Source organism: Eucyclogobius newberryi, unplaced genomic scaffold (genome assembly GCF_026437365.1).
Source record: "Eucyclogobius newberryi isolate DKJ021-1_F unplaced genomic scaffold, fEucNew1.0.hap1 SCAF_2, whole genome shotgun sequence".
In the NCBI taxonomy this organism is placed as follows: Eukaryota; Metazoa; Chordata; class Actinopteri; order Gobiiformes; family Gobiidae; genus Eucyclogobius; species Eucyclogobius newberryi.
Genome location: NW_027315834.1, coordinates 20,185,024 through 20,206,852, shown reverse-complemented (window position 1 = coordinate 20,206,852; position 21,829 = coordinate 20,185,024). Strand labels below are relative to the sequence as shown.

The window sequence follows — 21,829 nt, the reverse complement described above, 5'->3', positions numbered from 1 at the left end:
ATTAAAATTTTATTTGGATCTAATTATCTTATTTGAGCAAAATACTGCAATGAAAAATTCCATGCTTGTCTTTTGAGGGCTTTTTATATGAGGCTGTGAGCAGACCTGCAAAGTAAAGCGCGAAAGAAAGAAAGAATGAAAGAATGAAAGAATGAATGAAAGAATGAAAGAATGAAAGAATGAAAGAATGAAAGAATGAAAGAATGAAAGAAGTCTCCACGGGTCTGAGTGAGAGCATGGGTGAGGAGTGAGTGCTGATCCACGGTGCAGATCCACGGTGCAGATCAACGGTGCTGGTCCACGGTGCAGATCCACGGTGCAGATCCACGGTGCAGATCAACGGTGCTGGTCCACGGTGCAGATCCACGGTGCAGATCCACGGTGCAGATCCACGGTGCTGGTCCACGGTGGTCCACGGTGCAGGTCCACGGTGCAGATCCACGGTGCAGATCCGGATTGGCTGCGCTCAGACTGTACTGTGGGACGCCGGTCCACGCATGCGCAGCGTGATGCTCGTGCTTTAAGAGGAAAGCGTTACAGTTAGACGGAGCAGAATACTCCCTGACACGGAGGAGAGTTAGTGGAGACAGAGGCGGTCAGCGGATCCAGATGAGCGCGGACACAGGCTGCACTGCGGGCTCCCGGCCGGACCCTTTTGTCCTCCTTTGACTCCATCAGCTGATCACACAGGCCCACCATCATGGTGCTAGGCAAGGTCCGCGCTATGGCCATCTACTTCGACACTCTGAATGAGCACAACCTGCTGGCCTACTCCGGCGGGGACCTAGTGTCAGGGCGCGTGGTCGTGGAGGTCACGGGTGATGTCCGTGTTAAAAGTTTGGACATCACGGCCCGAGGAGTGGCCAAGGTGCGATGGACTGAGTCTCGCAATGCGGGAGCCAACACGGCGTATACTCAGAACTACACGGAGGAAGTGGAGTACTTGCATCACTATGACACCTTGATCGGAGAGGATCGAGGTAAGAAGCAGGACACAGTCAAAGTTTTACTGAGTCTGCACAGGCTGCAGTCGTGGCAACAGCAAACAAAACCAGGTCTGATGGCGCAGGCTGTATTATGTACAGACATGTGTCATTCTGCCGTCATCAGTTTAATTTTCAGTCTGTTCTGACAGATCCTTATGTCATAGTTAGGCCTTCTAAGCAGAGCTGACATTCCCTTCACACATTTTGATAAAGCCTAGAATAGTCCACAGCAGTCCTCTTCGTACACTTCGTACACTTTCCAGCCTAACTATTCCAAACATCCACCAGGACGAGCTGGTGCTGATGCAACAGTTGACAAGAGATGCCCCGCATCAGGCTGTGATAAAGCACATATGCAACCGCATAATAACCTGTGTTTATCGACATTACTTTAATTTAAAGCCCATTGTTATCTGACATGTGATACTTCTCTTATTTCCCCTGCAGATCCAGCATCAGTCTTGTCTGAGCTGTAACTAGCCTTACTATATTTCTATATTGTACTTTTAAGACATAAAAGTGTACCTTATTGTTATGTTTGGTAAACACAAACTTAACCAGCATTGCACTCAAGTCATTTCCTCAGTTTACATCTTGAAGAGCGCAGTTCAGGCACCTCCCTTTGTTAGAAGCGGTTCAAACCTGTTCAGAAAGTGTCATAGAGGAGGAGGAAGAGGAGGAGGAAGAGGAGGAGGAGGAGGAAGAGGAGGAGGAGGACCGCTCTTTCACTGTGCATCAGCAGAGCGTAATAGCAGCAGCAGCTGTTGTCTAACTGTGAAACCACTTCCTACCTGGCCCACAATCAGCAGCTCAGTTATCACGCAATGGCAAAGACGCGCACGCAGGTTATGAACTTTAGATGAGATGTGTCGACTGTTGAATTGCTTGTCCAACATGAATTTCTCCACAATGTGAGGCTAATCAGAATGTCATTGCCAACTGCATAATAGTCCTAAATAGTCCCAAAAGTCATGTATGGGCCTGTGACGGATGCTGTGATGCTGCTCGTGTCACTCAGCGGTGTTACGTGTGCGCCGGGCTTTGTGGCGCGCGGCTCCGGTAAAACGCAGGGCGCAGCAGGTGTTTCGTGACGTCCCGGCCCCGTACCTGCCTCCCGCGTGAGCCCCTTTTGCCCCAGCACCTCGCGCCCCCCCCACGCGCGCTGCAGAGGTGGGCAGGGGCTGGTCGGGTCTGGCCAATGGGAGCTGGACTTGATGTTCGTGCTGCGCCCTCGTCCAATGAGAGGCTGAGATGTGATCGCTGCGAGACTCGCGTCGGAGTTTCCAGCCAAAGAAGCTGCTGAGTCTGGTTCATACCGGTCTACTCTGCCCGGGGCCGGTGACTTCGGACGCACGCACGTTCCAGACCCGCACCCGCACCCGCACCCGCACACACACACACACACACACACACACACCCGCACACACACACACACACACGCACACACACACACACACACGCACACACACCCGCACACACACACAACCTTTGTGCGTGTTTTGTGCATACGCATTTTGCAGTTCAGCCGGCAGAACAAGCAACAGAGCATTGAGGAAGTAGCTAAAGGCCATTTCTCTGGTGATATGAGGACAATATTAAACACACTATAAATAGCAGACTATGTAAATCTCTCTGTATAACACGACTATTCATTCAAATTGTCATTGATTATTTGACCCATTTTACTTTGTGATTGCGGGTTCTGTTTTGAAATGTCAATGTTGTTAACATGTCTTACTTTATGGAAAGGCAGCCTATTGTGTGTAATTATGATCATGATTGCAGAATTGAGGCGTTATCAAGGGTGTTACATTTGAGAGTAATATCCATTTGCCTCTTTGAACGTTTAGGGTTCAAGTTTGATTTGTAAGTATAGAAAAGGTTGTCAATGTTATTTTTGTAATGCGTGTTTTAATTTCCAATAAACTTAAAAATGACTTTAACAAAATATTTGAGTTGTTTTTTGTCCGTGTCCTAGTGTCTGAACTCTCTGTAATTGTGGGATCAAGGCTGAGGATGGTGGATGTGTGCACCTGTGTAGCTAATATCTAATATTGCTTTTTCAGATGGAGATTGTCCAGAGGAAGGCTGGACTGTTCTGCACACTGGATCACACGAGTTTGCTTTCAGCTTCAACCTGCCTCAGATGTAAATATATACTCACGAAGAGTTGTGTAGTTAGCAATGTGTGTCAGAGTATTGAAAGAGCCGCAGACCACCCACATGTCCTCATGCTGTTCCTCCCCACCCTTCCTCCCTGACTTTAGGGCCTTGGCCACTTCCTTTGAAGGGAAGCATGGTAGCGTAAAGTACTGGGTGAAAGCTGAACTGCACCGGCCATGGCTGCTCCCATTCAAAGCCAAGAAAGAGTTCATTGTGTTTGAACACATCGACATCAACACTCCGCTGCTGCTGGTAGGCTCACTGCACTGATAACACTGATATACCTAAGGAATGTCAGGATTTAAGCAGATAGTTGTGTATGTGCAGGCTCCACAGGCAGGTACCAAGGAGAAGACACTCTGCTGTTGGTTCTGTGCATCAGGACCCATTTCTCTCAGTGCTAAGATTGAGAGAAAAGGCTACACACCAGGTGAGAGAACAGCTCATACTCACCACCTTGCACTCCTCTCTGGAACTTCCTCACTACTCACACCTCTCCATCTCCTCCCTCTCAGTCTGTCAGACTGATATCTTCTCCCCTTTCTCTAAGGTGAGTCCATCCAGATCTTTGCTGAGGTGGAGAACTGCTCATCCCGGGTTGTGGTTCCCAAAGCAGCACTCTATCAGACACAGACATTTTATGCTAAAGGCAAGGGTAAAGAAATTCAGCAATTGGTGTCCAATCTGCGAGGAGATCCTCTACTTCAGGGCAAGAGCCAGAGCTGGGAAGGGAAAATGCTTAAGATCCCGCCTGTGTCGCCCTCCATCCTGGACTGTCCCATCATTAAAGTAGAGTACGTACTTATGGTGAGTGTGGACAACTTAAGGCCTGCGGGCCAGATCAGTTCCCTCCAAGTGATCTGATCCGGTCCGTGGCCCCAAATATAAAAACATCTTTTGAAAATATTTTCTCTTGTTTACTGGTTCAGTTCTAGTTTAAGTCTGGGATAGTCCTCGTTCAGACCCAGTTGGTACAAGTAGAGTCATAGTTTAATCCATTTGATCAGTAATAGTTTTGCAATTCCAGAACTAGTTTTGGGATTTTTATGCACATATCTGGTTCCTCAGGAAAATCTGCCCATCTGGAAAATGTTATTGAATAGCCCTGCTTAAGGGGCACTAAACCTTTTGTTTCTCGCACAGAACGTTTGTGGACTTATTAGCTCTTTCTCTGGTACTTTTGGCCACTGGATGGTTCCTCTGACTAAATTAGAGCCAAACAGAGACCAGTTTGTCATCTTGTTCTTAATGCCTTAGAAAAAGAAACCTCTTGTTTAGCACAAATTGTCCTGCAGGTGTATGTGGATGTTCCTGGAGGGCTAAATTTGTCACTGTCATTACCACTGGTGATCGGGACCATACCTCTTTATGCCTCTGCTTCACGTACATCCAGCATTAGCAGCAATTGCAGCACTATGAGCTGGCTGGGCTTGTCGGACCCTCCTGAGGGTATGTAAACACGTGTCTCACCTAGTCCCTCTGCACTGCAACATGTTTCACTATTCTGTAATTCTTTGTCAGCTCCTCCAAGTTACACCGACCTGGCCATATCAGAGTCTCACAGAAGGGACTGCCTGCGTAGCTGTGATAGGCATGACTCAGAGGGAGAGGACCCTGCCTCTGTACTTGCTTACATCACAGAGTTCAGATATCTGCCCCCACCACTCTACTCTGAGGTACAGTGCACGCCCTCATGTACTTATATGTAGACACAGACTGAGTAAACATGTTTTATTCCCAAAATAGAAAAATACATCTTGCATAATAAGACTGGGCAGATCAAATGGAAAGTATTCATTACAGTAAAGTAAATGTCCAAACATTTTATTGTAAATATACTTTATAAATATATAAACTCTGCCTGTACTTTGAGTACAACATTGCGTGTATGCTGAACATAATCTTTGAAACATAATATGAGTTGCATTTATACCCAAGGGGACCTTTTCAAGATGAGTTGGGAAATAGACCAACTCATTACTACTCTTTACTCTTTACTCTCATACTCTTTACTAAATCGGTGTAATCCCTCATTTGTCCAGGAGTCTTCCATTGTAGAAAAATTCAGTTGTATCATCTGGACTCTGTTTTTAGAAAAACAAAACGTTTCGACTCTCATCCAAAAGTCATTCTCAATCTGCGAATCGAGTCTCAGAACTCCTGATAAAGGGAGTTTTTGGTTTCTCTTGAGACTACTCTTCTTTGTTTACTGACAGCCCTGTAATGGACTATCTACATCCTATTGTAACCTGACTTTCGCTCCCTCCTCACTGAGTACCTGATTAGCACCAGAATGCGCTAGGCGTCTCCTGCTCCAGGGTTTCAAAACACTATTATACACGACTGGAAGGTTGAATCTTAAACATTCATTTTGATTTAAATGAGGGTTCTCTTTTTTTAACAAACACTGCCTCCTTAACTCAATTCAATTCATTGTATTTTTGTAACGCCTGAAATCACAACAGCAGTTGCCTTGAGGGGCTACAGTGAAATAACAGATCAAACAATGTTCATAAGGACTTGGCAATGTCCCAGCATCCCGTGTCCTTAGACAAATGTCCCACAGTGACCTTGGGACATTTGTCTAAATGCTAAATGCTAGATGCTAAAACCCTCCTTCTCGACCAGGAAAAACTACCAAACTTCTTTGGGGAAAAACTAGAAACCTGGAGGAGTTCCACAGTGAAGGAGAGCTCCAACTCCCTCAGACAGACTTGAGACAGTGGAGCTGAACTCTTCCAAACCATCTTTTCTCCCTGCCTATGAATAGAATAAACTACATTGTTCTGTTTTTTGTGTCGGCATCTTGTCCTAAAAAATCTTTGCAGTTTTTCCGACAGTCCCGAGACATAAGTAAACACACAAAAATAAATTGATTTGATTTGATAAGTGATAGAGACACCATTTCTTCTATGTTCTGTTTCGATTTTGTCCCTTTTGTCCTGATTTTTGGTTCTCTTCACTTTGTTAAGAGCCCAAGCTGAGTAACCACAGGCCGAGAGGGTGTTCCGGACGGTTTTTCCTCTTTCTTCTTGCCCTTTGAGCTGGTGGGCACCTCTTGGGCTCTGTGTTGTAAAGATCTGATCACCCCCAGCTTTTTCTGTAGTGGGTGATCAGAGCCAAAGAGCAGATACTGGTCCGTGTGTGTAGGTTTTCTATATACTTCTATTTGGAGCTTCCCGTCCCATCCTCTGATAGTGGAACAATCAAGAAAAACATCAACAATCAAAGAAATGTATATATTAGTGTTTTAAAACCCTGAGGAGGGAGTGAAAGTCGGGTTACAATAGGATGTTGATAGCCCATTACAGGGCTGTCAGGATACAAAGAAGAGTTGGGCTTACACAGAGTAAGGTAAAAAAACCTGAGTTCCCAGACTTGATCTGCAGATTGAGAATGACTCTTGGATGAGAGTCAAAATGTTTTGTTTTGCTAAAAACAGATGATACAACTATTTTTAAGTTAAGAGTGAAGGAGAAACAAAAACATGGTCAGTGAGAATAACACATTTCTGTGGTAAAGGTGGATCCGTACCCTGCCTCTGTGGAGCAGTGTGGGAGCTCTGATGTAAGGAGGCCTGACGTGTGTCCGTCCCGCTGACAACCGAGCAGCAATACTACTTCTGCACAAACTGCTGACACTCAAGACTCTGTCACAGCTCAGACAACCTTCTCAGCAGATTACATATCACCACAAATAAGACTGGAACCTCCCCGTGCCGGGATGTTCAAAGTGATTATTTGGTGCCCATTGATGTTTGGACCAGGGATTCGCAGCCACGCTGGACCCTCTCCATCCGTCCTCTGACATCACTAGGACAAGGTACCCAGTGGTGGGACGTCTGCCTTACAATGAGATTTGCACATACTGTAATTACTTTTTCTATGGATGTTTTTATTCAGCTTTATATGCTAAACTGTTCACAAATACTTTGCTACTTTTAATCATAATGGCACACTTCTGATGGGCTACAAGCTTTCTATGCCCATGTGTTTGAGACAGTGGTATCATTTTTAGGATGATGCCAAATCTTTCCTTGAACAAACAGCAATGTAACAGGCCTCCAGAGATTAATGCTTAGTCATTGTTTTCCATAAATGACCATCTTAAGCACTTAAAGAGTATCTGTGTGCATGAGTAACAGGTTTGACAAGGTCTAGAGAAAGCACAACTTCAGCCAACCCCAGAAACCAAACTTGGTAGGTTTAGGTTGTACCATGGGTGAAGAAATAAAAAAATCAAAGAGCTTTGTGCTTTATAAGTTCATATCAAAGCATAAAAATATAATGTTTACAGATAAATGTCAAATTGAGTAGATATTTAAAACATTTTTTTAAGAAGACTTCTTCCTAAATCTTTACGATACCAAGTGCAATATATTTTTTAATGTGATTTTTTGCACTATTTTTTTCTTTACCCTGTTGCTGTTTCTTCCATTTTGTGAATTATATTGTTGTTACCATGATCATTTTTTTTATAAATAAAAGTTTATTTTATAAAGTAAATCATGTGTGGACTTTATGTTCTCAGGGTGGAGCTTCCCCACAACTTCCTCTGACATCTTTCTATGTGTTTGCCATCAGCCTATAGTTTCTCTCTTTGGTTTTGCAGACGCACTCAGCCAGATGTAGGAGAGTGCTCACTTGAGCAGCTCACCTAGATCTTCCGGTAGTGTAAGTGTCAAAAAATACTAATTATCTTTATGGCCTTTGTTTCATATGCAGAAAAAGCTTACACAAATATGCTTCTCAGTTTTATTCAAGCAATATGTCCACATAACCTCTAGTGACTGCTACATTTGGTTGTACACTTATGTGTTTATAGGTTAAACTGGGATTTTGTAAGGATGAGGCAATATGATCCCCATGAAATCCAATCATATGGAAAAGCTAAAGAAGGTCCTAACTTCTGACCAGCATTAAATAGCTCATAGTCAATAACCAAACTAAAATGTGTGCTCACTGATTGACATGCACACTAAATGAAACATGTACGGAACAAGTGTGATCACTGTATTCATTATGATGCATCTTCCCCAAAAGCATCTTAGGAACCTCAGCTTTAATTCAAATCTAATACTTGATCATGTTTATGACTTGTGTTTGTACACCTTACCTTTCAGTACACCTTTTCTCCCATGGCAGTGCACACACAACATTGACAAAAGCAAGGCAACTCCCACACACACAAGAGAGGTCACATGGATAATGTTTTGGCTTCTACTATACAGGCTGCTTCTGTCTGACTGATAAACAGAAACTGGTTTGAGCTGGATTAAGAATACTACAACAGACAGTGCAAAGCATGTGTCACAGACAACACAGAGGCAACGGATGTATGCTTACCATGTCTTGTGGAACTATAAGTGAGTTTGTGCAGTAGGATGACAGTAAAACTCAATAAAGGCTAATACAATCCAAGATAAGATGAAATGGTTGTAATATTATTAGGGAGAACATGATATTGTTGGTACTTAGGCAATATATTACACCCAGTACAATACTTTAAGATGGAGCTGTAACTGCAGCAAGTCTCATAGGGCAGTGTTAAATGTCAAATAAGTTGCTTGTTTGTGTTGTGTCAATAGTGTCTGGGAGGTGTAAGCCTCCAGTCACTTCATATGTCAAGCCCTTCGCCCTTTATTCAAGCATCCTGCTCATCTGCAGCAGGCTGGCCAACTATGAGTGGACATTACCCATGTTACTAAAATATACAAGCGTGTCATCCCTTCGCCTTTAAGAAGAGCGGAATTAAATATAGACTTGCAAATGTCCGTTCTAAAAAAAATGTACTGCGTCAGTAAATAAATACGATTATTCTTCTTACTGTGACTGCAGTGCACTTACCTGGACTTACCTCTGTTTGTGCGGCGGATGTCACAATGTGAAATGTGACGCCCCCTTGTGGTTGTTTAGTTCGTACCGTCAGTTTACTTCTCAATTCTTCATTGTCACTACTTTTACATAAGGCTAGATCTCCAGGTAAAATTCATGTATAGCCTAGTTATCCATGACAAAGTAATTATAGATAAATAATTTGAATAATTAATGACAAAAACAATACATAATTTGTAACAGAGCCGGTATATTTCTTTCTGCAAATACAAATACATAAGTAATACATGAATTTGCTGTACATCATTTTTGAGTGAGTGACAAGGTGCATTGTCTCCAGGAGGCGACAAAGTCCAGCTTATGCCGCTAACAAACGCTTATCTTTATATTTGATAAACTAATCGTTTTTAGAAGCACTACAGAGCTTACGACATTCACCGTCAGCAAAAATATAATCCAATAAAACTTAAATTAAACAGAATTTGGATATATATAAATACATATACAAGGGTATATGAGGTACGTGTGTACAGTCCAGCTATGATCAAATAGCCTACAGAGATTTTTAATAATACCTTTGATAAGTCAGCAAACCCATCAGAGCTCCTGAGCTCTGCACACTTCACCTGGAAGAACTCTACAGTGAACACAATCTACTACTACAAAAAAAAAAAAAAAAACACATATGCGATGCCATTTTCAGCTTATGGTCAGCTCCGTATAAAAAACTACAGCTTCAGGCATGTGAGCCAGGGGATCTAGTCTCAGATCAACTCTACAGACAGCCAACTGTGCCAGGGGTGTTTAATCTAAATATACAGTTTTATACAACCAAAATATTCAAATGTGAGCAACCCCCAGTCACGTCATGTCTCAGAAAAACAAACCTCATCAATGATGGTTGGTGCAAATGGCCTGGTGTCAGATCCAGAGTCATAAGGCACAAAATAATCATATTGTTTCTGTTCATGAACTATAACTTTCTGTTATTATATTAGTATTATCATTTGTAAATTTTCTGTATAAATTAGTGCCAGGTGCGCTTTAAGTGCAACTGTCATTCTGTCATTGTCAAACTGTTAATTACTTACTCACATACAGCTCTGTTTTCTCATATATTGAACACTGCATACGTGTATTTGCATTTTATAATTGGTATTTTTTTATTCAACCACTTCTCTACTCACTACTTCTCTTCTCCTTCTACTCAAAAGGAAACAGTATTTCTTAATGGGATCTAATTAAGTTAACTTCCCTGAACATATAATATGTGCACCTGTTTGTCCCATCATTTATATTAATTGTACACATCAAAAATATTAATTTGCAAATAATAGAAAGTATAATACATACAAAATTAAAATGTAAGTTTGCCAGGTTAGGTATGGCTTTAGGAGTGCAATCCTCACTCACAAATCATGCAAAGCCATCAGCACATCAAAGACATGAGTCCATCTGTCGAGGCCTTGTTTTGATGCATGTGCCTGGATTAAATTAGGTTTAATATCACTTTGCTCACATGGCTCTGACATTATACACATATTACTCTTAAGCCATCTTCTGTTCTGTATATTTTGAGCAACATACTGACAACACCTTCTCTTATATTTAACTTCTGGCTTCTTGCGAGTTGCCCAACCTTTGAGTCCAGACCATCTTTTTCTTTGTCATTCTTTCTTACTTGCGCCTTCTTTCTAATGTCTTCAGTTCAAAGAAACTTACCTTACAAAAATCACTCTTACTACTGCTTTTGTACTACGTGTATACACATACAAGTACAAACTGAACCTACACATGGACTGTTGAGAAGTCTACTCCCTCTCTTGCATTAGCATTCTGAGTACCTTACATCTTCACTTGTTAGTTTGTATAAATTTGCGCAAACAATAGTTAAAATGTACATCATTTGCTTTGCTTGAATGTAAGCGTTACATGTACAGTCTTACTTTTGGATGTCTTTTGTCTAGTGCACAGTACAAGTTGTGAATAACATCCTCAGAACTGGACTACCTCTTCCTCTGCCCCCGCTACACCATGTTGCCATTACACATAAAGCACACTCACACAATACAAGAAGAATATTATACTAATAATAATAATAATAATAACACTATAAGGTAACTTGAATGAACCCCTCATCTCCTTTGGAGCTCAGCTCCATCATGAGGCCCAGCCTTCTGATAACCTCATCCTCTTCACTGAGGGGCTGTGCCTCTCGTCTTGACTGGACAGAGACCGCAGCAGGAAACTGTCGTTTCCATGGTGATCGTCTCGGTCTTCACAGCCGTCATACGAGCTTCCGCAACTGGACGCACTATCTCCGGGAGAACGTCCAGACTCATTTGGACCACGGCCGTATCCTGAAGCCCCCAGAGCGGTGTTGAGCAGACCTCCAGTGCGGTCCCGCGGCGGGGAGGCCGGCTCAGACTTTATGTGAAGACTATGTTGAGTTGACGATAGGTTGAGGTTTGAGCTCTGGCATAAGCTGCTGAACGACAGAAATGTTTAGCATGTTTCTAAAATGATGATATAGTAAGTTATTAGTGGTTTAGTGCTTACTTCATGTGTCCCAGTGCTGAATGCTGTACGTTCTGGATCTGCTGTTGCTGCCAACTAGTTATAGACCCAAGACCTGGACTACCAAAACCAGACAGGGAGGAGAGTTCACTTCCTAGTGAAAACTCTGAGAACAAACAACACATATTTCCATTATTAAAAAAAAAAAAAAACACAAAAAAAAACCATGTAAATGAATCATACACATTTTATTAGACACAATTTTAAGCTCTTTGGGGGTCATTGAAAGTATTATTTCACCTGTTCCATAAGGAGAGGAAAGTGAGGAGGGGTACCCGCCCATTCCCTGTCCAGCCAAAGTGGGCGCTGCGAGTGACAAAGCAGGAGTGGTGAGGGTCTGGGCCGTCTGCGAGTGATTTATCCTTTGATTCTGAGACACATCAAGAATGACGATTTAAGTGAAATCACAAAACCTTCATTTATTTTTGTTCAAAAGCAGCTTTCCCAGATATAACAAAGATTTTGTAATTTTTTTGCAAGACAAAACAAACTGGAAAACTTACCAACATCTGATCAAAGTCCTCACACTTTTGGTATAGCATTAAAGTGAACAATATCATTATCCAAAGGCAAAGGACAAACAAAAATGTGTGATGGTTGTTACTTACAATAGTCGGCATGTTGTTGCATTTGTTGGACGGGGGCATCAGAGTTCGTAGGTCAGGCTTTCGGCTCATGCTCATTGAAGGTGGACTCTTGTCTTGCAGATTCTTTGAAACCCCTGGCGACAGCAATCCCGGGGAGGGGCAGTGGTTGTTATAGTTTCCATTTACTGCTCAGAAAAAAGTCAGAGAAGACTAAAATAAAATATCATCAAACACATAACAGACAATGATGTAAACTGTTCTGGATGAAGGAAGGGAATATAAATATAGACGTACCAACATTGGACACCATTTCTGAGCTCATCAATCCTAAACCCAAAAAGAACAAAGTAATTTCTTATTCTCTATAGAAAAAAAACACAACACAACACAACACACACACACACACACACACACACACACACAGAAACATTTTGAACAGCCTGGTGACCACACCTGTGTTTCCGGTGCTTGGTGGGCGCTGAGGAGACATGCAGTTCCTCTGCAGAGACGAGTGGGAAAGGGGCAGCAGGCTGTGGTTCCCTAAACCACTCCCGATGGCAGGATGAGTGTACAGTAGTCCACTGGGGTTATTGCTACCCATCGATACACCCATGTCATAGTTAGAGGAGGGCAAAGCCTGTTGACACAAACAGTTAAGTCATGCCATCTAAATTTGATTAATCTGCTCAGAGAGAATAACGTACACAAATTCTCTGTCTGTTGATCATGAGGTCAATATCTTCGTTGATTTTGCGATACTTGTCATCAGACTCTGGGCTCTGACCAGCAGAGTCATCTGCTTCAATGTCTGGACTGTCACAACCATTTAAGCCTTTTTTACGCAGTGTCTGCAACAAAAATACAATACAAATACAAATATATCAACAAAAAACTTGATACACTGCATTACACTCTCCATTTCAACCACTGGGTGGTGCCATTTGACCACACTTGATATAAGCCCATAGCACATGGAGGGTTTGACAAACATCTGATTAGAAAGGTGAAAAGGAAAGTATAATTCAATTCGTTTATAATTCAGTAAATGGGGTTCCTAAGACTGAGGGCAGGTCAGGACTGCAGACTGTGAGTTGTACAGTATGTGGTTTGGCTCTGGGCGTCCTGCTTCAGCACTTCACAGTCCATTAGAGTCACTGGACCACTGAGGCCAATCCTTCACACAGGGGACAGAACATTTGGCCCAGTGCTGTTATCCCAGTCATGTCCACCTGTTTAGCTCCAGAGAATGGAGGGGGCTCAGATTGAGGGGCAGGCCTGACCACCACCAATGCAGCCCTCGCTACAGCGTTGCTGGCCGTACAAGGCTATTTTTGCTGGTGTGTGCTACAGCCTCCCCCCTCACAACCTGCCTGTGTGGACCCATATCTGAAATAATCAAAAGTAATATGCTTTTGGCCCAGTTTTGTTCTGAAAATCACAAATCTCTCTCTCTCTTTCTCTCTCTCTCTCTCTCTCTCTCTCTATATATATATATATATATATGTATTTTTTCAGATCAAACCGTCATATCCACAATCATCTCCACATCAGGTGATCCAGTGTGTGTTTCACTGACTAGTGTCATGACAAATAGCTCATGACACTCCGGGTGGCAACACAGGCAAAGGTCTATTTGGGTATAAATTGTAGCGAAAAATATATAAACATATATGTTGTGAATTCCCAAAGACAAGAAAAACCAAGCACTGTTAATTTACTAAAAAATATTAAAAAAAACCTTTATTGTAGCATGGCTTTAAGCTTAAAATACGCACCGCATAGGCACAGGCAAGGGTCTTCTGTGAGAAAATTTAAAAGACACCTTATTGGTATAACAAAACTAAATACATTATAATGATATTATATAATAATAAAATAATACAAAAATCACATTTAAAGGTGGTATGGACGATTTTTTTTCAGCAAATTTTTTTATGATATTTCCTCGTGGCGTGGATAAATCATTTGTCCTGCCACGCATCAATCATAAAACGCACCTATCGCTCACCTGCAGCCGCGTGCGGTTCGTCCTCACGTTTCCGCGTGCCTAAGCGCATGGATCTATCATAATATAGTTCCCTCAGTGTACGGGGCAAAATGAAGACGGAGAAAGACAGTTCGAGCTGACGCAGAAGTGGACAGAAATCTACGGGAGACGAGCGATGCGATGCGCTCCTTTGCGCTAATAAACAAACGCACGTGTGTGTTGTATCAGTCCGCACGGGGGAGTGCGCATGCGCACTTCCGCCTGCGTTCTCAAATCGCCGAAAAATCGTCCATACCGCCTTTAACTGCCAACAAAATGGTAATTTATCACCTATAACAATTTTGAAACACTGTTTAAATAATAAATATACATTTAGTGTTAAAGCACATTCTATACTGTAGTAACCGGCTTTTATAATTATCATTCCTCAATCTACCTGTTGTTATAGTTTAAAAAAGGAAAAGATGGAAAGATGTTGCATATTGAAGTCATAATGCATAAGACAGCGTTGTATTGGATGGACACGCAACATATTTTGCATTTTAGAGACAGGTATCAATGATATGATGAAACAAATTATTTTGTAACTCAAATAACTGCTATAGTGTGGAAAAACCCAAAATTGACTTAACTCAATCCTAAGTCCACTACTTTTCAGTGTTATTGTTTTAAAATGTAGGGCCATAAAAGGGTGAAGGAAAAGGCTGTCCCTGTGTGGGAGCTGCCTGTGGTGAGTTGAGGAGGTTCTGGTCAGTGGGAAAGAGGAACTCAGACTGGACGACTCAGCCTTCTGCTGCTTCTCCTCTTTATTTTCCTTCAGCGTCCCACGACTTGAACACACACACGTCTCATTCAGAGGCAAACCACAGTCACACACACTCACAGCCCGTCATGGCTATTCTTAGCTACGTTCTGTTCTATTTTTAGCACACTACCGGTTTCCAGCCATTTAGGAGGGACGGATCTCAGCCAACACAAAGGAACTGGACTCACTCTGCAAGCATATGTGTGTCTGTCTGTGTGCGCCTTTGGAAACTTCATCTGGGACTAATCTGAAACAGCATGGATCCACATGTGTATAAAACAGTACTGACAAAACCCTTTATGAAGCAGGTTTTCCTTTGGAAAACCTGCTTCATAGAGTATGTTGCTTATGGCTAAAGATACTTTTAGAGGTACTGCATCAACACTTACATTTACACATGTACACAGCAACAACAAGCCAAAGTAAAATTAGGCTAAAATTAGAAGTAAGGAATGCAAAAACTCTCAAGCAAAAAATAGCTGCAAGTTTACATGCTAATGAACACAACTCAACAAAGTGAAGCTGATCTGGCCTGAAGCCTGAAAAGACACACACCACATGAGCAGAAAAAGATGACCAAGACAAAGAGGCCTTTGTGCGACTCAACTGTGTCAAGCAGACATTTCATTGGTACTGCGTTTTCACAGATACTAAGAGAATTTACTACAGACTATCACTATTCTGTTCTCCTTCTAACATGATTACTCAAAATCAAGGCATCAACTTCAAGGACATGCTCGACCCGTTCACTGTATCACTGCATACCCACAATTTACACACAGTCTCATCCTACACTCCACATGACAACCTGGAGAAACATAACTGTTAGGCCCAGGATCAAATATGATGTGTGCAGCGAGCAAACATTAGCATTCTAATATGCTGAATGGTCCTAAAAGAGTACAAGCTGCCTAAAAATGTCCATTACAAAAAATATTAAGGCTATTTAATAAGGAAGAGCTAAAGGAAGGAGGCTGTGAAAACAAAGGGAAGGGAAGCAGAGAGAGGTGAAGATGGCATGCAGAGGTAAGAGAGCAGGCAAAGTTAGCAGCAGTAAATATCTGTTAACAGTGCAAGGATACAGCGCAATGAGAGGCTGCCTGCACAGATTATAGTAACAAGCTAAATAGGATTTTGATAGATTACAAGAGATTAGAGAGGGCATAAGCCTGTTTCTGACGGGGCAGGCCAAGAGGCCATGTGGTGGGCCGCGTGGGCCCAAAAGTACAGGTACAAACAGCCCTAGAGACATGTGTAATCATCCACTGCATGAGCCAGAGACATGTGTCACACATGCACCTAACATGACACACTGGGGTCAAAGGTCACAATGTAAACTACCAATGCTAAACTTAATGCTCTGAAATACTGTTTTGAAATGGGAAGACATATCTCACATTGCCATCATCAAACTCTCTCACTATAAAATACTGTGCACAGAAGTTTGTTTTGATCAATCATAGAACCCTTATCATAAAAACTGGCAGTACCCAACATTTCACCTGATAATGAACGCCCACAGCACAGAGGCATTCTTCTAGCACCATTAAAGAAGTGAAAACCAGCCGAGGGAGAGTGTAGTACAGACTGAAGCAAAGTTTAAAAACATTGATCTCACGGGTGGTGTCACTTACATCCACAATGTCAGAGTTGGTTCTGCTCTCGTGGGGCTCGTTGTACTCAGTGTATTTGAGCAGGACCTTGTCCATGTCTGTGCTGGCGTACTGAAAGAGCTTGTTTGTGCTGTTGAAGATGATGAGGGCTATCTCGCAGTCACACAACACGCTCAGCTCATAGGCTTTCTTCATGAGACCAAACTTGCGCTTAGTAAAGGTCACCTACAGGAAACAAACAGGATGAGAGACAATATAAGTCAAAGCAGCTCACATGAGGTGTCTTAAATGCTTTTGACTATGAAATATGTATGTGGACTGGTGGGGCTTTGGGTAAGAACTTTGTACACTGGACAGTGCGTAACAAAAATCAGTAGATCTAGATGCTGATGATGTCATTCGGTCACATTTACTATGTATATGCTAAACTCAAATAACCAACAAATGATGTGTGGATGTGTGTGTCACTCGGAGGAGGTCAGTGCTTCCCTACTGAAGGGTCAGGAAGCATATGTGCCTGCATTTCCTGTCATAACAGGAAGAGAGAAAATTCTGCCCCACATCAAGTGTACGCTTTTTATGACAATGCACACATTCAAAAGAGATGACAATAAACTGCTTAAAACTCCCATGTGCACAAGTTCTTCAACTTAAATGTGTATTAGGTTTGCAAAATAGCATTCACACAAAGTTACTCACTGTTGTCGTCATAATTAGAGGGGAGTGTCACATGGTGTGTATGAGGTTTTTGTGCCATAGTAGAAGTTCAAATGTCCCTTACGTGTCTGTTCCGTTCATCCATAATCCGCGCTATCTGGATCTTTTTTCTCCCCATCTTCAGTGGAGTTTCTGTATTTGTGTGTTTATCCTTTTAGCTTTTTTGGATCTCCAGCTTCAACTTCACTTCCTCACTTTTACAGTCCCCAAACTGCTGTTGTCAGCTGTGGACCAAAAAACAAAACATTTATTTTAGCCATTGTCTGACACACAGAATTTCTGAGAGTGATGTGTCGTCAAGTTCTCGTTCCCTTTTCCATAAAAATGGTGTAAATAAACAAAAACGGTCTAAAACAGTAGAAAACAACCACCAAACATGTATAAACACAGTAGGTAATCACCAAAATTGGATTGCGTGTGGTAAAAGTGTCAAGCTATACTGCAGGGTTAAATTGATCTGCACGCACAGACAGGCTACATATTGTTCCTTTGCATGTGTTTCCATTCACTGCCACTGCATCCTCCTGACACACGCACTACCAGCTTCCTTGGGGGGAAACAAACAAGAAATGTCTAAATGCAAACACATACCACACTGCCATTGGCTCCATCAGGCATTACACACATACAGCCGACTGTAATTTGTAAAGTTTGGGGCCCTTTTATGAAGACGTTGGGAGACTAAATAAATAAATATATTATTTAAACTAGTTGGCTCTGCACATGAGCATTATGTTAAGAAAGTGTTTTAAAATAAACATTTACTTAGGTTGGTCAGGAGGTCATAGATACACAATTGTTAACACTTTGAGATAATCTAAGCACATTTTCCGCATTGATAGAACTTTTCATAGTTTTCTATATTGAAATATAGAAATATTTTGTCAGTAATGTTTCCTTGTTGTACTGATATGTATATGTAGCTGAACAGTGGTGAGGTGCAGCGTGACTTCCAAGGACTGTGGTGTGTGAGATGCACCTCAGTGCCATGTGACTCGTGTCTTGCTCCTCAAGTGGAGCTTAAGAGCTTGGATCATCAAGTTAACTGGATGTTCGCACATGCTGAGACAGACGCACACAAACACACACAGACAGGTTTTCTTGGCAGCTCGGATCTGTCGTCACAACAGGGCAAAGAAAGGCACATTTGGTTCCAGTCCGTGACCTCAGGCGATTGACGTAAAATGAAGAATGAGATTTGGTCAGACGCAAGTTGATGACGAAGGTGTGAACAAAACAACAATGACGGAGGTGTTCCCTGTGACACAACTAAATTCCTCACTCATGCTGATAATGATCATGTATGTATCATGAGTCATGATCAATTGTACATACAGTTATTAGTGAAGATCAGGAAGGGCAAACAAAAACACTTGGTGCTTTAATGGCTGGAAAACCCCTTGGAATAATGTTTGTTGTTTTGTTTTTTCAAGACTGCATGTAAGAAACACATACAGTACTGTGTATGTTCAGCACAGTGCTTAGTTTGGTGCATAATCTCAGGCCATGTCATTCCAATGTGAGCACACTAGTCACATTCTTTTAGAATAACTTACAGGAGAATGTAGGCATTTTCTGCACATAATGCACAGATTTTAATTGGAAGAATGATATGATAAACATGCAGCAACTAGAGACATGCTGCTCAAGAGCATTACAAGAATATCTAGTGTCTGAGTCACTCAACATCTGAGTAGACCTTCAGGAAAATGGTGCCAGAATCAACACGGTATAAATTTAGAGTGTAAGCAGACAACACACTCAGCATGTTTGAATTTCAGCTGAGGGCCGTGAGTTCTACGAATATCAATACAAGTATTTGTGAGTCCCATCTCTCCGAGTTACTTAATGCAAAGTTTGATCTTCTGCCGTGTGACAGCAAAACTCCACTGAGCACAAGCCTCCACACTATTATTAGACACCACACACAACAGAAGATCTCCAAAAATAAAAGAGTGAACTTTTTACCCCAAGCAACAATACAGCCGTTTTCTGGTTCACAGACAGAAAGAACAAGCATCACACATAACTCAGTCCTCTCAGTCCTCAGCTGCTCTCACACTGTCTCCGCTCGCAGCAGCACACACACAATGAGCCCCTTTCATGTGTGCACTGTACATTCTCTGAGTGTGAGGTGCTCCATTGGTGACATGTGGCAGTGCCCTTGTATTCTTTGGCAGGACAGGCACATGCATAGATCAGGGGCCGCGAGGCGGAGGAGTGCAGATTTCAGAATCTGTCAGACAGGGAGTGAACAGTTGGTGGGTCAACAGCTGGGAATGCCCCCCTGAGAGCCACTTGAGCCACATGTCCAACTGTACGGCCCATTTTCAGGAAGATATAACCTTTTTCCACTAAGTACCAGGAACTAACTCTGAGATCGATTAAAGAAGTGCTGGATGGTTGTACTTAATGCAGTCACTGGTGCCCACTAATTGCACTGGGGAATATTGGCGTATACAAGACCCTCTGAATAGGTACGGCTGAGGTGTTAACTAGATTTATCGACAAATGAATATTTCTGATCTGCACTTGGGCTGCAGGAGCATAAATAGATGAGGAGAAGTTTAAAGTAGCCGTGTACCACTTAGAGGTGGGAGGTATATTGAAAAACTGATAATATTGCATTGGTTGTTTAGGAGAAAATTAGAGTGAATCGTCTATGAATAAAACTGTTAAAAATGAAACAGAAACATCAAATGTAATCTTCCGAACAAGTAGATTGATATTTCTCCCCAAATTTTGTTGTCCAGCTGTGTTGTGTGCGATAGTGAACCACAACCAAAACATTTACATTGTTAAAATATAAAATGTCATAGTTGAGATAATGCAAAATAAAATAACACTGGATAAGAATACTCACACACACACACACACATAATTATACATGTACTGAAGTCCTTTTGTAGACGTTTACATCTGTAAAAGTATTAGGGAAGCGTATGCACCAAATTGGGCAACAAGCTTTATTAACCTTTATTTACCAGGTAACAACCCACTGAGCTTGAGACCTCATAAAGTAATGTACTGTACTGTAATGTGTAATATGTAATGCAAAGTACTGTAGTAATTGTGATCACCTGGTCACGATATAATTGTAAGAACTATAAAATAGCAATTGTGAGAATCAAGAAGTAAATGTTTAATCTATACTTAAAAAAATGATTTTTCTGACTTTTTTTGACAAAGGGTCGAATATTGAAACAAATTTTAAGTGGAATTAGTCATAAGTATTGTTTATGATGATTTAGGCCAATTCAGCTGGAGACCTGATGGCCGTATTTGGCCTCCGGGCCATAGATTGTGCTTGAATATCTTGAGAGCGCTAAAAGGTCAATGCCAGGAGCAATATTGTGGCAGCATCAATATACAACTGAATTCTGAATCTAGCACAACATTTTTATTCAATTACTTCAAAATATTTAGAAGTAAGAGTTATATTAATAAAAATAAAGACATAAATGGTCACATTTATATAGCACTTTTCTACCGTCAAGGCACTAAAAATGCTTTACATCAAGGAACCTGTCACCCATTCAAAACATAACGTCTCAATATATTTCTGTAGTATCCTGATAATGACAAAAATGTGTTAAAACATGTTTTTAACCACATTAGTTGAGGTTCAATCAGATCACAAAAGTGCTGAAATATCACCTTATCTTATACTTCTATTAGAAAGTTTGCAACATAGCTTTTTTCATTTTTATTTAGCTCTTTTTGTAGCATTTCCAACTATGAACAATATTATTTTATGCAGTATTTTGCATATTTTCAAATCAACAACCATTATTTCATATACATTTTGATTTTGTCCACTTTAATTTAGAACAAATATTGGGTTTATTTTTGAGTGCCTCTTTTAATCACACTTAAACTATGAAGATGAGAGTTCCGTCTGATATAATCAAACTAACTTTAACAGAGACATGGTGACTTCACCTCATGACGATCAGAAGTGTGAGCTTAAGATGAAGGTGCCACAGTCTGCCCTCTGTGAGCGCAGACTGTGGGCAGAACAACAGCAGATACACAGAGGGATCTTGGTATTTCCCTCTTGGGAATTAAACTATTAATAGATTATTCAAGATAAAAGTAAAGTTAACACCAAAGTCAGGGAGATCAAAACTACTGCAATCTAGATTAAAGACAATTACAAACTTGTGCTGTTGAGCAAACCTTGATGTCAGTTTAGACTGACAGTAGCATTTACAGAACGTTTACTTAAAGATTTGTGGTTTGATTTGACCCCTTAAAGAAAGTGCCAAATGGCAATAATCAGGAGCTCTTTCCCTGTTCACTCTTACTCTACTTAAAGCTCATAAAACATGTCGTTCATCATTTTGGGTGTAGTGGGACAGGTCAACTAAATAAATGATACCTTCAGCTGTTGAACAGCAGGCGTGTAAAGTCCTACAATGCGGTGTCCCGGGACACTTCTGGGGCCTCGCCAGTTGTTGCTGAAAAATCCCGCTCCACACTCCAAGGATCTAACGGCTCTCAACTCAATCAAGTCTCGGTCTTCGACGTAAAAATCAAATGGACAAGAGCAAAACTCCA

At 41.6% G+C, this 21,829-nt stretch overlaps 2 protein-coding genes across 5 annotated transcripts in view; one reads left to right on the top strand and one right to left on the bottom strand.

Moving 5' to 3' along the window:
* Positions 1-565: 565 nt before the first annotated feature.
* arrdc3b (arrestin domain containing 3b) lies at positions 566-7,355 on the top strand. The gene is made up of 8 exons (XM_072454207.1): positions 566-980; positions 3,053-3,134; positions 3,254-3,401; positions 3,477-3,579; positions 3,700-3,956; positions 4,445-4,598; positions 4,671-4,825; positions 6,672-7,355. The coding sequence occupies exons 1-8, from the start codon at positions 701-703 to the stop codon at positions 6,747-6,749; spliced, it is 1,257 nt and encodes a 418-aa protein (XP_072310308.1). The 5' UTR covers positions 566-700; the 3' UTR covers positions 6,750-7,355.
* A 1,860-nt stretch (positions 7,356-9,215) lies between these two features.
* mef2ca (myocyte enhancer factor 2ca) overlaps positions 9,216-21,829 on the bottom strand; it is a 13,518-nt gene continuing 904 nt past the window's right edge. Inside the window, exons 3-12 of one of the 4 annotated variants that reach the window (XM_072454203.1) lie at positions 17,334-17,493; positions 16,574-16,777; positions 12,852-12,995; positions 12,601-12,784; positions 12,442-12,474; positions 12,169-12,332; positions 12,064-12,087; positions 11,801-11,930; positions 11,543-11,666; positions 9,216-11,471 (exon numbers count right to left, since the gene is read on the bottom strand). In XM_072454203.1, coding sequence (XP_072310304.1) covers positions 11,144-11,471; positions 11,543-11,666; positions 11,801-11,930; positions 12,064-12,087; positions 12,169-12,332; positions 12,442-12,474; positions 12,601-12,784; positions 12,852-12,995; positions 16,574-16,777; positions 17,334-17,387 — 1,389 coding nt within the window. In that variant the 5' untranslated portion in view covers positions 17,388-17,493 and the 3' untranslated portion in view covers positions 9,216-11,143. The remainder of the gene's footprint in view (positions 11,472-11,542; positions 11,667-11,800; positions 11,931-12,063; positions 12,088-12,168; positions 12,333-12,441; positions 12,475-12,600; positions 12,785-12,851; positions 12,996-16,573; positions 16,778-17,333; positions 17,494-21,829) is intronic. The other 3 variants (XM_072454205.1, XM_072454204.1, XM_072454206.1) reach the window with 3 other exon arrangements.